Source organism: Capra hircus, chromosome 17 (assembly GCF_001704415.2).
Source record: "Capra hircus breed San Clemente chromosome 17, ASM170441v1, whole genome shotgun sequence".
NCBI classification, from domain to species: domain Eukaryota; kingdom Metazoa; phylum Chordata; class Mammalia; order Artiodactyla; family Bovidae; genus Capra; species Capra hircus.
The window spans coordinates 53692181-53708210 of NC_030824.1; the positions used below are offsets into that span (position 1 = coordinate 53692181).

Here is a 16030-nt window from a genome sequence, read left to right on the forward strand (position 1 = left end):
CAAAAGCCCGTCCTCCAAACAGCTCAATAAAATTGATAAACCTGTAGCTAAATCCATCATGGAGAAACTTGATACAGAAAAGAAAGAGGGGATATCAGCATGGACATTAAATGGATTCTCAGAGTAGAACAATTAGACATCCATATTTTTGAAAATTAATCTCGATTTATATCTCACACTACATGTAATAACAAACTTCGAACAGAGTTTTAGTCAAAATTATTTGTCTAGAAAACAAAAAGTGTTTGTCACGTTTAGGCATAGTATCTTAGGAAGATGCAAAAACCATGAATTTTCAAAGACAAATATTGACAAACCGGACTTCATAAAAATTTAAAACTTCTGCTCTCTACTAAAAGAACTACGACAAGCCCGGAGTGGAAGGCAGAGTTTGCATCCTGCTGCTGCTGCACGTGTGCTCACCACATCTGACTCTTCTGCAGCTACACGGACTGCAGCCCACCAGGCCCCTCTGTCCATGGGATTTCCCAGGCAAGAAGACTGGAGTGGGCTGCCATTTCCTTCTCCAGGGGATCTTCAGGGGTCGAATTTCTGTCTCTTGCGTCCTTTGCCTTCGCAAGCAGATTATTTAATGTAATGTAACTAGTGTCTCCTGGGAAGACGAGCGCATCCCATATAGTTTTATAAGATGCTGAGGATATGGCTATTTAAAGCCAACTAATCATTAACTGCAACAACCACAACTATGTAAAATATGCACACACATATATAAGAAAGATCAAACTGGAAATAGAAGGTAAAGCACTGGTGCTTGAGACTCGTGGTATTTTTTCCCCACAGCACTGAAGAACACAAAATAAAATATACAGATTGAAGTATACGTTATATATATATACACATGTGGGAAAAAGGAACAAAATTAATTAAAATGAAAATTAAGATAATTAAAAGGTAGGAAGTGCAAAATCCATTTCAGAGAAGTATTTCTCCTAAAAGTCAAAGTATTTCTGATGTTTAAAAGAATATGTTTCATTGGTTGTAAACTTCACTTATATGTTACATGTTATTACTTTGTGCCAAACAATGCTTTGCTACTGAATTCTTTGCTTACCAGTCTTCTGGTTTGACAGCAGAAGCATCAGGGATTTTTGCTCTTTCATCCCAATCATCAGGTTTTTTATCACTGGGATCTTCAATTTCTTTGGGAGGATTGATAGGAGGAACCACATCCTCTAGGAGGCTTCCTTTGTTTACAACTATCTGATCAATTAATACTTCAAAAGTGTCATCTGGATTCATCACTAAGGACCAATTTAAACATATTACACTTATCATATTGACAGACATGTTAAAGATAATCTTCTAAATAAAAAAACTACCCTAAACTTCATGGGTAAAATTTTCTCTCAACCAGAATAGAGGAATTAGCAATGTATTAAATCAAAATATGCAAAAATCACTAAATACAATGTTTTCTAAAACCAAACATAAAATTTTAATAAAATGCTCCATTACTTCTCAAATAAAAAAAAAAATACCCAATTGCTAACTCAATTTAGGACTCACATAACCATTCAGCGTTAGTCTTTTATAGTTATAGAATACAACCCAATCTTCACTGTTTTAAAATAATTTTTTGAAACGACCTCAAACTTTAAAAGTTGAAAGTATATATAAAGAACTTCACTTTTTCTTGAATTACTTGAGAGTAAGTTATTGACCTCATCTATATCATCCCTGAACGTTTTAATGCACATTTCCTATAAACAAGGACATCCTTCTATATAACCCTAACCTAGACGCCAAAATCAGGAATTTAACATTCACACATTCCTATGATCTAGAAATCTATAAGACTCATCAGCACTTCAAATTCATTGATTCCTACACTGTAGTGTAAAATATTTTAAGGATGATTGAAAACACTCAAGCTCATGCTTTGGTATGCTGTTTCGAGGTAAACTCTAGCTCTTTAAAAGTTACCACATCCAAAGTTTCATAACGACTCCCGTGATTATAAAAACAAAAGAAAAGCTCTCTCTCCCTTCTATAAACACGGGGTGGGGAGTCACTGAGTACAATTTTTATCTTTGGAAAGAATAGTAGATAAAAAGTAATAGCTTAACATTTGCTTTTAGTAAAGTAAGTTAAGGACGTGGTGGTGGTAGTGGTGGTTGAGCTGCTAAGTCGTGTCTGATTCTCTCCGGAGCAGGAAGCCTCTTCCTTCTCCAAGGGATCTTCCCCACCCAGGAATAGAACCTGGGCCTCCTGCATTGCAGGCTGATTCTTTACCAACTGAGCAACCTGGGAAGCCCAGTTAAGGAAGTAGCAGCTGCCAATAAGTCAGGATAATCTTGACTTAACTAGCTATGTGACAACCACTTTCTGAAAAAAACATTACTGAAGTAATCTCCAGAGGTTTTCAGTCACAACAATGCCAAATTGTTTATATCAAAATCAAATATTGCAATTTACATACAAATTCAAATAATGCAAATGAAGAGTTAGTGTCTCCTCCCTTCTCTTTTTCCTCCACCATTTTCTATTACAGCTGAGACTAGAAAACTATATTACGACACAAAGGAAAAATGTCAAGACCAAAGCACAACTAACAATAATAAGATCTTAAATGCAAAAATGTACTGCTGCTGCTGCTGCTAAGTCGCTTCAGTCGTGTCCGACTCTTGCGACCCCATAGACGGCAGCCCACTATCCTCCTCTGTCTCTGGGATTCTCCAGGCAAGAACACTGGAGTGGGTTGCCATTTCCTTCTCCAATGCATGAAAGTGAAAAGTGAAAGGGAAGTCGCTCAGTCGTGTCCGACTCTTCGCGACCCCATGGACTGCAGCCCACCAGGCTCCTCCATCCACGGGATTTTCCAGGCAAGAGTACTGGAGTGGGGTGCCATCACCTTCTCCGGCAAAAATGTACTAGACTCTTTCTAATTCAAAAAAGGCATTTCTCAAGAAAAACCCCTAAAAGAGTATTTTCTGACTCAATTTTGCAAATGAAGTATTTTAAAATTACAGTAACTCCAAAAAAGCACATCACAATTACATCACTTTGACATCTTTGTCAAAAATCTTTAGCCAAAAAACTTTCCGTTTAGAAAATGGCTTTAAATATTCTAAATGAATTCACCACAAAAGGCACTGGATTATAAACTCTTTTTAAGGGAGTCTGTAAGGTTCTTAGAACAACTACAGAATAATGTTATGAAAATATAATACAGTTTTTTTTAAAGGAAAAAAGTCCTTTAAAAGTGGATAATCCTAGCACAACAAAGTTTTTGTGTATCAAAGTAAGAAAAACAAATGTTTAAGAATTTCCTTGAATTTAAATTCCAGCTGTACCAATTACTTTTATTTCCTAGGGCAAGTTACTTAAATTAAGGCAAAATAAAAACTGCTCACCTCACATGACTGTTCTAAACAAAGTGCCTAGCACAGAGCATGATGCCTATCAGGTGATTAATAAAAGTTAAGACTTTTCTAAGCTTTTGGTTTTGTTTGCATAATTTGTCTAGTGGCCACCAGAATGTGCCTCCAACTTTTCTTTCCTTCCCCATTTTGATATTATAAGCTGAACATTTTCATAGTTATCTTTTTGTATTGTACTGCACAGAAAGAAAACCACTACTGCAACATTTGAGCTGCTTCCAATTTACAGTATATTTTTACACACAGGTCATTTTCTTCCTTCTGGATTATTTTCTTTGGATAAATTCCTGAAAGTGGAATTGTGTCCTCTGAAATATATACTATCATATTGGTTTTTACTGGGTTTATACAAGGTCTAATTAAAATTCATTTTTTTTTCTGTTCTAGTTATAATTTCTCATTATTTCCACGTTTTGACAGTTTACCTTACGTTCCCCCAAATGTCCAGTACTATTTTCCAATTTCAGAGAAAGGTCTTTGATATTAACATTAAAAATAAAATTGGTCTCTGCCTTGGCAGACAAAAAGGAATGTTTCTGTAACTGCAGTGTTGAGGAAGAAAGTTGATACATGTTAGTCTTGGATGGAGTCCTCCTGTTAGGTCCTGACATGCTCGGATTTTTAGTAATCATAGTACATAACTATATGTACCTGGAAAGAGGAGAAACAATCCTGTATAATGTTCCTCCCAGTCAATGTATACTCAAACTCCCAGCTGCAAAAATAAAGCTAAGTATGTTAGCAGATGGTTGCTGAACGCTTTCCCTTTAACTACCACCAGGCAGGACCCAACAGTGACAACTGCCTACAGAATAAAGTCTAATGTTAAGGGTTTCTCCCTCTTTACCCTTATTTTCCGGTTTTCTATTCTGTCAGCCTCGCTAATGTCAGGGTACCTAAATATCCCTTCCCTCTCCTATGTTCCACATGGTATACCTAAACTTAAGATTAGGTCAGATGGAATCACCTTGCCCAGGTTTTCGCGAAGCTTCTTAACTGAAAGCAGGATTGCCTTTGAGCTCTTAACTGTGTCTCACATGGCGCTTTCCTTTCTGCCTGTGCTGTAAGCACGTGTGTCTGATTTTCCTAAAAAGATAAATCCTTAACAGAAGTACCTTGCTTGCTTCTCCCAAAGCACTTGCCGTGAAAATACTGGTAGTCAGCAAACACTTTAAAATTAATGAATGAATTAAAAGGATATACCAAGGGTATAAAGATGAGTCTTCCTGTCTGTAAAGAACCTTTTAAGGTCTACATCTGGAGGTTTGGCATGCTTTTCTTCAAAAACTCCAGTTTTGGGATGTTTATGTCTGAAGATAAAATGAAGTTTATAATCTTCTCCACATTTATCTGGTCCAAACATAATGGTATAGGATGTTTTATCATAGAAATTTTCCTTCAAAGGGAGATGAGTATTAGGATTAGTCCAGAATTGAAATACTTAATGAATTTCTCTATTCTACCCCATTGGGTAGAGTTCACAAAAATGTATTAAATGCTAATTTACCAAAGAGTGAGTTGACACAGTGACAATAAAGGATGTGGAAAAATGACAAGTTTTATTTCAAAACAGATTTTTTTTTTCTTAAAATGCACATACTACTTCCAGAAGCTGGAACCACTTTAACAACATAATAGGCTTTAATCACTCTATATAGATCTGTATTAATATCTTATTAAGAAAATTAAGCATAGAGAAAAACATACTGTGACTGAAGACTACAGTGCTTACTTAGGCACTACTACTATTCAGTAAGACACCAGAAAGTGGGGCCCTTTAATCAAGCACAAAGTGAAGAACAGACACAGTGACTTGCTCCCCGTTTTACCACTAGTCATCTCTCTCCAGGATCCTTAGTGGCTCAGACGGTAAAGAGTCTGCTTGCAATGCAGGAGACCTGAGCTCAATCCTTGGGTTGGTAGGATTCCCTGGAGAAGGAAACGGCAACCCACTCCAGTATACCTGCCTGGAAAATCCCATGGATTCATTTGGCATGGCCTACTGGTTAAGAGCATGGGATCTGGCATCAGATACTGAGGTTCAGATCCTACTGTTGCCTTTAAACCAGCTGTGTGTGGCCCTGAGCAAATCTTCCAACCTCCCCGTAGTTCTATTCCATCACCTCTGATGGGGATACTAATAGTACGTACCTTATAAGGCTTCTCTAAGGATTAACTGAGTTAACCAGATAAAGTGTTTAGAAAAATACTTGGCATTTGACTTTATTATTGCCACGGTACCTTCAGGTGATTGTTACCTCACAACACCTAAGAACTGCACCATAAACTACAAATGGCTCCTCCTTGACCTTATCTAAGAAAATGAAACCTTTAATGTTTCATATCCAGGAGTTCTGACAAATATCTCATTAACATCTCATTCATTTTATATTTGTTATATGCAGAAATTCTGACACAGCCTCCTGTGGGAAGACGCTATAAGAAATGTCTCCAAACTTCAAATGGTTCTAATATAACCTGCTTCATTATGAACATAACATTTTTAAGTTAGTAAATTTTTGCAGACTGTAACTCCTGAGCTGACCTGCCTTTTTAATTTGATTCTTTGGCCATTTTGTTTTACAGCTTTGCTCCATTATCTTACTTCTCCTAACAAACTTATGATTATTACTTTGTAAAGAAAATAACTATAAGTTGATCTCTTGGTGACATTTATAAGGACCAGGTTATATTTTATTTTATAGACTTGGCAACCTTTTTCACATTGCTAAAGATTATAAAACTGATGCCATCAAGTAACACAGCTGTGTATGAAACTTGAAGGCACATGGAAAAGCTATATAAATTCATCTTGGATAAAAATTTTCAAAGTTATTTTTGACTTCAGATGAAAACAAAAATTTCAGTTGTGTCAATTACTCCTTAGAAATACTTATTAACTTTAATAAGGCTTTCTTAAACATTAAAATATCATACCAGATTCAAACCATCAGTGTCTGCTAGGAGTTTAATGTATGCACCTCCACAATCAATACCATCTTGAAAATTTACTTCATATCTAAATGAAGGGAAAAAGAATCATACTGCTGATAAATAAAAATTACTAAGTGCTCTTCAAAATCTAATGTATTACTCTCAATTCATTTAAATACAAACATTTACATTACCAGAAAGCTCACACAAAGTACATCCACAGAACCTGCGAGGAACAAGCAGAAAGGCCTTTTCCATGAACATCCTTAAAGTACTGAAAATAGAATGACCATAAACAACTACAGAAAAGCCAACTAATTTGCTGAAATAAATTTTTTCATCAAAACGGTTTAAGAATAAGATACTTTGATTAAAACTTTTAGCAGGAAACTCAAGTTAAAATAAGGTACGTACTATACATACTCTTTATAAAGTGAAAAACAAAGACTGCGGGGATCACAGTTATAGCACAGGTTTCTAGGAAACTGCTAATGACCTTAGCTATTCAGTTCAGTAACTAATTTGTCTTTTAGTTCAGCTACACCTAAACCAGGTTTAAAAAGTTGTACATTTAACTGAATAACCCCAGCAGAGAGATTTTGTAAACTTGGAATATTTCAGATCTTAGCAGCCAGGAGGCAGGGGAAATACAGTGTAACAGCTAAAAAAGTGAGCTGACATGGCAGTCTTCTCATGGATTTAACAACACCGTAATGCTCATCAAAAGTTCTGTTGTCTTGTTTAGTCAAAAGACAGTCTTACTGAACAATATGTAGAAGAGATTTTCAGTAAATTGGTGAATTATGTGTGACAAAAGTCAATAAGGAAATGGACATCAAAGTGAAAAACAGTGAAAACCAAAAATGTTATGACTGGTTTAATGAATTAAAGCAAAAGCAGATGAAAAAACCAGAGCAGTAACAGGATATAGTGATAATTTTAATAAAAAATTATAGTTTAAAATGTTTCTAAAGAGACTTTAGGGACAAAGTAAAAATAGCATACAAAACTTTTGACAGTCTGAGCCCAATTAGTATTATGCATTTTATATAGAAAAGAAAAGAGAAAATACAGTAAAATTTAAGTGATAATCTCTGAGTTGCTGGACTTTATGGAGATCTCCCCTCCTTATTTTGTACTCTGCTTTATTTCTCCAGATTTCTATAACAGTGGTTACAGGCAAGCACTCTGGAGTCAGAAAGACCTGAGACTTTGTTCTTGATTTTGGTAGGCCCTGGCTCGAGACACATTACTAGAGCTCTGGCCTCCATCTGCTCACCTGCCAGGAGGGAACACTGCCCATACCTACACCTCTAAGGACTGTTGTGATGACTAGAAGTCGTCCTGCACAGTGATGGGCCAATAAATGCTCACAAATGTTAGCTTCTGTTATGACCAGAAGAAAAGTTTTGTTTTGTTCTTTTTCATGTTTTAAATCAAGGAGTTTGTTTTCCTCAAGGCCTTATCAATATTTTTATTTTAGCAGTAGCTAATAAGCTTTTCCTTCATGAAACATGTCTTTGAAGAGCATGAAGTAAAAGAAATTCTGCATAATGTGAACTAAAGGTAAATATTTGCGACTCTAAGTAAAATAAAATGATAAAACTTTATTATAGGTCATCTGAGGGTTCTGTGAAAAGAACTAGAGATAACAATTATATAAACTGTCTTTATAAATATTGACAGTTTTGCTATCTTCTTATGCATAGACTTGATCACTATGTCTATTTCACACGCTGCATACTTCCAGATTTTCATTAACTTGTGCCTAGTATAAACAGTTCACAAATAATTCGAGGATCAGTGAAAAGTCATAGAGCTGGACAGACTGCTTGCTGCTAATCTTAAATCACACGAAAAATGAGGACAAATGCCGAGTATATGTTAACCCTCTTCTCTTTAGGGTGCCATTTTCTAAACTGTCCTATGAAATAGTAATTATTGTTTAGGGTGGAAAAAACTTCTGTGGTCAAACATTTTTGGGAAACCCAATGTTCAAATTAAGAACAGGTTTTTTTACGTAGAACTCTCAAAATCTTTAATGGGCAAATATGCTTCCTTATCTTTAAGGTTCAGATATTCTTAGTTTCTAAAACTTATATGACCACATAATGCATATTAATAAGTACATAATTTGGGAAAAGCAGTTTTAAAGTTATATCTTAAATAGTTCATATTTATGAGTTATACTATATTTATATTTATAGTATATTTATAGTATTTATAATAGTTATAAATAGTATAAATAGTTTTTATAGTATTTATAATAGTTAATACAAAATTTATTTTATCTATTTAATTTTATCAAAATTAAGAAAACCAAACACTCACTATCCTTCTTTGAATTGTTTTCAAGCATATCAAAGACCACTATTCAATTCTTTTTGATTCTCCTTTTCTTTTTTCAGTTCACAATTGCTTTAATAATTTTTTGACTTACTATCTTTGCTTCCAATCTTGTAAGCTATCTTTCACTTACTTGCCTAGCAGTGATTTCTACCTTCTGAAAATATCAAACTTGATTCATATTACTCTGGAGAAATTAAATTTTGTACTATTTTCCTTTACCCTTTCATTTAAGCCACAAAAGATCAAAATAGAAAATTATATTATATTCACCTAAATTCAACAGAATACGATTACTTTCAAATTTTCAAGAAGAAATAAATACAAAACTCTGAATAATGCCATAATATCAAGCTCAAATATTAATCCCAGTAAATACTTGTGGTAATATTCTTCATTTGTTTAAAATGGTTGTATACTCTTTTGACATTTGATATTTTAAATTTCTTGAAATAACAATGCAACTAAATCAAAGCATCACAGCCAAAAAATTAAACCAATTATACCAAATGCCATATTGTTTTACATTTTAAAAACACAAAATGGCATTTTAGTTATACCACACAGGCATATATTTAACATGCTAACAAAAAGTTTAAAACCAAGTTATAGTTAGCAAGCGTACAGTCAGTAATACTTCTTATGCTGTAATTAGCTTTGGACAGCCCACTCTTCTGATAGAGAATAGAAAATAACATTTCTGCAGTTCCTTTTCTTTGTTTTTAATATGAATTTCATTTGTTTTGTAACTGTATTTGTACAGATCTATTTTGGATTTATACCAGTATAGGTGAAACCAGCTTGAGGAATTAATACTTGATTTTTCGATAGTTACACATGCAAGCAATACCACAAAACTAGTGTATGTCATATTTTGAGGGAGGGGAGAGGAAGACTCTATGAGAACATAGACCTTTAAAAGGGCATTTCCTCTTTAAAACAAATTTGCTGCCTTTGAATCTTATCACTGGTTCAACAGCAATATTTATAGTTCTACTTAAAATATATTGAAGTTAATATATCTCAACAGCAAGTCAACTTGAAGTAAAGAGTGCAAACAAAAATGATGATTTTAATATGTACTATATACATTATGCTGGCGGAATACTGCATATTATATAGCAAACGTTATATTAATATAATTTTGCAACAAATCTCCATTTCATTTAAAACCTCAGGGTATTTGTGCATATATTCACACTGTGTATTTAAATAAGTGAAACGGGAAAGGGAAATCTGAAGCTTTATACCCATTTTATACCCATATTCAGAAGCCAAACTATACAAAACTAAAATAAATGTTAGAAAAAGTATTCAAAACATAATAACACTTACTGAACTACCAGAGGTTTATCAGCAAAGACGAAGGGTTTTGCTAACACAGCAGATATTGCATGATGCTTTGCTCTAGATTTCAACACCAGTCCTCGGTCACCAGGTACCCGATTTTCTCTCAATTCTTCTATTTCCCATCTTCCTAAAATACAAAACCAAGCAAGTTAAACTAAAACCAAAAACACTGACTCAAAAATTATCAGAAATGGTAACCAATAAGATTTTTCCGTGAAGGCTGATTTTGGAAAAATAAAATCACGTTTTAAATCAGGAACTAGCACCTGCACTTGTATGTATGTCTGCTCTTTTTTCTCCTAAAATTGTGGGAACTATTGGGTTGGCCAAAAACATTCAGGTATTTCTGTAACCTCTTATGGAAAAATCCGAATGAACTTCTTGACCAACTCGCTAATAAACAACAGATAGTAGAGCATTTAATTAAAGGACCTCCAAAGCTGGCTTAGCTTGGATTTCTCTGAAAGACTGTAATCGTTGAAACAGAATTTTTGTCTCATAGGGTCTCATTGTATTTTTAAAATGAGTTATTTTTAAATGACACAGGAGACAAAATACCTCTTTAACACAAAATGAGTTTGCCTCAGTCTATGTATTTTGAAATTCATGGTGTCATCAACTCTTTGCTTACTTTGCAGAAGTTATTGTAGTGATTTAAATTTTACTTTAAAAACTGTATGCCCAAAGAACGCAAATTGCGGTTACCCTTTCTGAGCCGAGCCAATCAGTTCTCAGAACTTTTGGCCAAGAAAGTCCTATAAGCTCGATTAGCACTAGGCTGTAGCAGAGCAAAGCTGAGTGAGGCCCTCTCTGGGCTGGAATTGTCCCCATTTTAGATCAGGAAGCTCCTGCAATTATATCATGGGATGCATACAATACAAAGATAAATGGGTCATCCGTAGCCCCAAAGTTGTGGGCTGGACTTTCCTCCTTTTAAAACACTAAATAACTAATTTATATTAGTTTATATAAAATGTTCCAGTTTTGAAAATTAGATGTATTGCCTATTCCAAGAAAATTTAGTGAACACTGGCTATTTTCCAGAATTGTGCCAACATGAAATATTAATGGGCACTTCTGAATTTACCAATGCACTTTATATACATTTTTTTTCTTTCTGCAAAACAACAGTACAAGAACCTGAACAGTCTCACTAGTCAGAGACGGGTGTTTTGGGATCTATCATTGTGCACACTTTTTTGGGCTTTCAAAAATTCATTTTTTCAACTTTTCAGGTTTGTTTTCCTTTTTGTCCCCCAATTTGGATATACTAAACTTTTCTTAAAAAGGTGAATTCATTTTCTTTTCTCACACTGATGAGCAACTGTATTATCACTACTAACCTTTGGCTTGACCAAATCACAAAGGCCTTCTTTTAAAAAGTAACAACTATATCTTTAGGGATTTTGATAGTAAAGGAATTCTTAAAACTACATTGTCTTTCTTTTGTAATTACGTGCATACATTTATCAGCCATGAAAACATACTCTCTAAAAGTACTACTTTAAAACCTGTGGCAAGGTGATTATTCCTCAAGGACACGAAGTTTTTCCTAACTTCAAATCAGTAGTAACTTTTCATTAACCAATCTTTACTCAAGGCCAGGCAATGTGAACTCGGATTTAAGTAAAATCTCGAAAAGAATTCAAACAATTTTATAAGATAGCCTGAAAATTAGTCACTTAAAGAACTGGTGATTATTTAAACAGCTATATTTTTATTAATAACTTGATATGACAATTTAAATAAGCCTCCCTCAAATGCAAATCCTGTTCTCCAGCACATAATGTTTCTCACAGATTGCTCCTGAAAATCTAACAACTGGTTTTACTCAAAGGGCACTTGACAGAATCTGTGATTAATGACTGCTGCTACTGCTACTGCTAAGTCACTTCAGTAGTGTCCAACTCTGTGAGACCCCATAGACGGCAGCCTACCAGGCTCCTCCGTCCATGGGATTTTCCAGGCAAGAGTACTGGAGTGGGGTGCCATCGCCTCCTCCGGTTATTAATGACTATAAATACTAAATATTCCTGCAAAGAAACTGATATTGGTTTCAACTAACCACTATATAAAAGACATTGCTAACATTTATATACAAAATGCCACTTTGGGGACCTGAATCTTTAATAAAAGATTTTGTATTTTACAAAGGTGCTTTCAAGAAATTGAGTCAACCAACCATACCAAATCTAATATGCTAAAAAATTATTTTGTGGATAAGTATGTTTAATAAGACTATGGACCAAACTTAGGTGTTGTTAGTAAGCTCATTTTTTGCTTGCTTGCTTGAGTTCTAATTTTAAGCTGAGGGAAAAACTCATTTAAGCACTAAGAGTCATTCTGTCCAGACTTAAACTCACTTCTAAAATAGACCATAACCTAATTTTAGGACAGTTCCATCAGTGGATACTTCTAAAATAAAAACATACAGCATACATCTACCCAATGTTGTTCTAAACAACTGTAAAGTAAGCTAAACATAGATGTTTTAAGTCAAGCATTCTGTTTGATGGCATGTATTTCTGTGGGCATTATTTTAAGTACAGTTCTATCTCTGCAAACACTGCTTCTCTGAGGGCAGTCATTCCCTTCTCTAAACGAATTCAGATGACTAAACTCAGTGTTGTTTGTTCTGTGCATATGGCAGAGCTCCTTCTGGAGTTTAGAAGCGTATGTACCAGGATGGAGAACACAGCATGGAAGACACGCAGGCAGGATCTGTATCTCACACTGAAACAGACACTATGGAAAGGGAAGCAGACAGTTCGCCTCTTACACATGCTGTTATCTGTTCTGTTGTTATTCTCATGTAACTCCTACTTCGATCTGATGTGAGGTCACATCCTTATGGATCTTAGGTGGTGAGAGAGAAAATGCCCACTACCCATCACCTTGAATGAGGCTGATCCTGCTTTACGATTTAATGACTGAGGAGACTGGTCTTAGACTAACACGAGGAAGAAATTCTTTCATCATACTCCAGGAGAGTCCTGTTAAGGCAGAAAAGACGACCCTTGCTAATAGGACTTTTCTTTCTAAGGGTAAGCCTGAAGATAACCTATCAGAGATACGTTATGGGCCTGGAGATGGTGGCTCCAGGAGCAGCCACATTTCCTGTAGCTCTCATAAACGTCCCCTGTCTTGCACCCTCTAGGAGGTCCATGCCACAAGTTATAACTTAACTGAAGTGGGCCTACGCTTGAGATGAAACAGAGAACAGCAGCAGCCTGGGAAATCCTGCAAAAGACTAAGTGCAAGGGAGTGAAAATTCAACTGTTTAGAGTCAGAAACCTAGATGGTGGCTTAAGTATGGATTACTCGGACTTCCAGAAATACTGGAAAGGAGACAAAAGACTGAACATTTTATTGTGAAGCAGGATGGATCCTGCGGCCCCATTTATATATTTAACAGAAATATAATCTCAAAAGCTCATGCATTCTTGGTCATCCTTGTTATGTTGAATATTTAAATAATACTGTACCATCATATATAGAAATCTCCGCATCTGTATCATCTTTCTTTGCTTTTGATAATACCCACCTATAAATAAAATTGAAAGAAATATATATCATTTAAAAGAAAACTAACAATTTATAGATACAATGTGTATCAGAAATACAACAAAAGATTATCCAATAGTCCCTTTTCACTCTAAGATACATGAATGCTTAGAGGCTAAATATGGATGTCTATATACTACCTTGCAAAGAAAGTGAAAGTTGCTCAGTCGTGTCCAACTCTTTGTGACCCTATGGAGCATAGAATCCGTGGAATTCTCCAGGCCAAAATACTGGAGTGGGTAACCTTTCCCTTCTCCAGGGGATCTTCCCAACCGAGGGATTGAACCCAAGACTCCGGCACTGCAGGCAGATTCTCTACCAGCTGAGCCGCAAGGGAAGCCCAAGAATACTGGAGTGGTTAGCCTATCCCTTCTCCAGCGGTTCTTCCCATCCCAAGAATCAGTCTGGGGGTCTCCTGCATTGCAGGCAGATTCTTTACCAACTGAGCTATCAGAGAAGCCCAACTATCTTGCAAAACTACAGTTAAATTAAATTTGGAATCTGCAGTTTATTTGTTGTATGATCATAGGTGAGCTTCCTTAGTAGCTCAGTGGTAAAGAATCTGCCTGCAATGCAGGAGACGCAGGTTTGATCCTTGGGTTGGGAAAATCCCCTGAAGAAGGGAATGGCAACCCACTCCAGTATTCCTGCCTAGGAAATTTCACAGATGGAGGAGTCTGGTAGACTACAATCTATGGGGTCACAAAAGTCGGACAGAACTTAGTGACTAAACAACAGCAATGATCATAGGTAAGCTACACTAAGCCTCAGTTTCTTCACTGGTAAAAGGCAGATAAAGACAGTTCTTACCTACACGGAATATAATAATCAACAGATAGTAATCTTTATTTTCTTCACCATAGTTTAGGGTGAACATTAGCTTGAATTTGTCATCTGAAATTAAACTATTAATATCTGTCCTAAGGAATGAAGAAATGTTCTAAGTTTTTACTTTATATTCATACTTCATTTATATATATTCTTTGTATAAATAAGTAACAATCCAAATTAAACATTTATATCAATAATGAAAATGTGTTAAGGTGCTAATTTTCCTTAACTAGAACATTAACCTTTTTTTTAAATAGTTCTGTGGTAGAGGCAATTTTCAGAGATTAACAACCAATAATTTCAGAAAAGCTAATCAAATCAAGGAAAAAATTCTCCTGAATGAATACTTACCCAGCCAGCCTTCCACTATCAAAAGTTTCTGTAAAATACACTTCTCCTACAGGTTGAGGTGTCTTATATTTAATCTAGAAAATAGATTTTAAAAATCTAAAGTTATTCACCTTCACAAATACTTTAAACAATCTAATTAAGAACCTAGTATGGAATGCACATATAGGTAATAGAGATAGTAGGTTACATGGTCTCCTCAAAACTTTATATCCTACTGGTAATAGCATACAGAACATAAGAGATACATGGTGGAAAAAAACACTATATGCAAACAGAATACGCTGACTCCCTCTAACACAGGAGGGATGAGAGGAAGTACTTACCCAAGGTCTCATACTGCAGTGGACAAGACCTTGAAAGGATTCTAACAGGTGACAGTATTTGGGGATAAAAATTATTAGAAGCAAAAGAAATAGCATGATCATCAACATATAAGATGAAAATTTTAATAAGCACATAGGTTAGCTTGAAATTTATTCTGGGCGTCCCTGGTGGTTCAGTGGTAAAGAACCTACCTGCCGGTGCAGAGACACAGGCTCGATCCCTCATCTAGGAAGACCCCACACGCCACACGCGAAGCACAACTACTAAGCGCGTGCTCTAGAGTCTTAGGGAGAAGGCACGGCACCCCACTCCAGTCCTCTTGCCTGGAAAATCCCACGGGTGGAGGAGCCTGGTAGGCTGCAGTCCATGGGGTCACGAAGAGCCGGGCACGACTGAGCGACTTCACTTTCACTTCTAGAGCCTTAAAGCTATAACTGCTGAGCCTATGTGCCTCAGTTACTGAAGCCCACGTCCCCTGGAGCCGTGTTCCGCAACAAAAGAAGCCTCTATAATGAGAAAGCCACGCCCTGCAACTAGAGAAGAGCCTGCACAGCAATGAAGACCCAACTTTCACTGTCCTTACCCTTCCCTAATAGCATACTTTCTATTTAAGGGAGGAAAATCAGTACTTAAACAAAATCCCATATACTTCTACAGGGTCAAGATTCTGCTACCCAAATTGCCCATCTCCTATGAAGTTTACTGAATTACAACTTTACCGTTCTCTATATTTTTATTCATTGGAAAAAATGGGCCAATATACTTTATTCATACTTTACCATGCCTAGAATTTTCACGCTATAAAATCAGAAGCATAAAAAATTGTTCTCTCCCATTTCTTACCATCTTTTCAAATTATCATCAAATATAGTTAAGAGTCATGGGCTTTCCTGGTAGCTCAGCTGGTAGAGAATCTGCCTTGCAATGCA

General features: G+C 35.7%; 1 protein-coding gene across 1 annotated transcript in view; it reads right to left on the reverse strand.

Annotated features, from left to right (window-relative positions):
- The window catches only part of CLGN (calmegin), a 45552-nt gene that overhangs the window by 17402 nt on the left and 12120 nt on the right, over window positions 1-16030 (reverse strand). Inside the window, exons 3-8 of the mRNA XM_018061558.1 lie at window positions 14778-14851; window positions 13517-13575; window positions 10017-10158; window positions 6339-6420; window positions 4605-4797; window positions 1073-1262 (exon numbers count right to left, since the gene is read on the reverse strand). Of these exons, the coding sequence (XP_017917047.1) occupies window positions 1073-1262; window positions 4605-4797; window positions 6339-6420; window positions 10017-10158; window positions 13517-13575; window positions 14778-14851 (740 nt within the window). The remainder of the gene's footprint in view (window positions 1-1072; window positions 1263-4604; window positions 4798-6338; window positions 6421-10016; window positions 10159-13516; window positions 13576-14777; window positions 14852-16030) is intronic.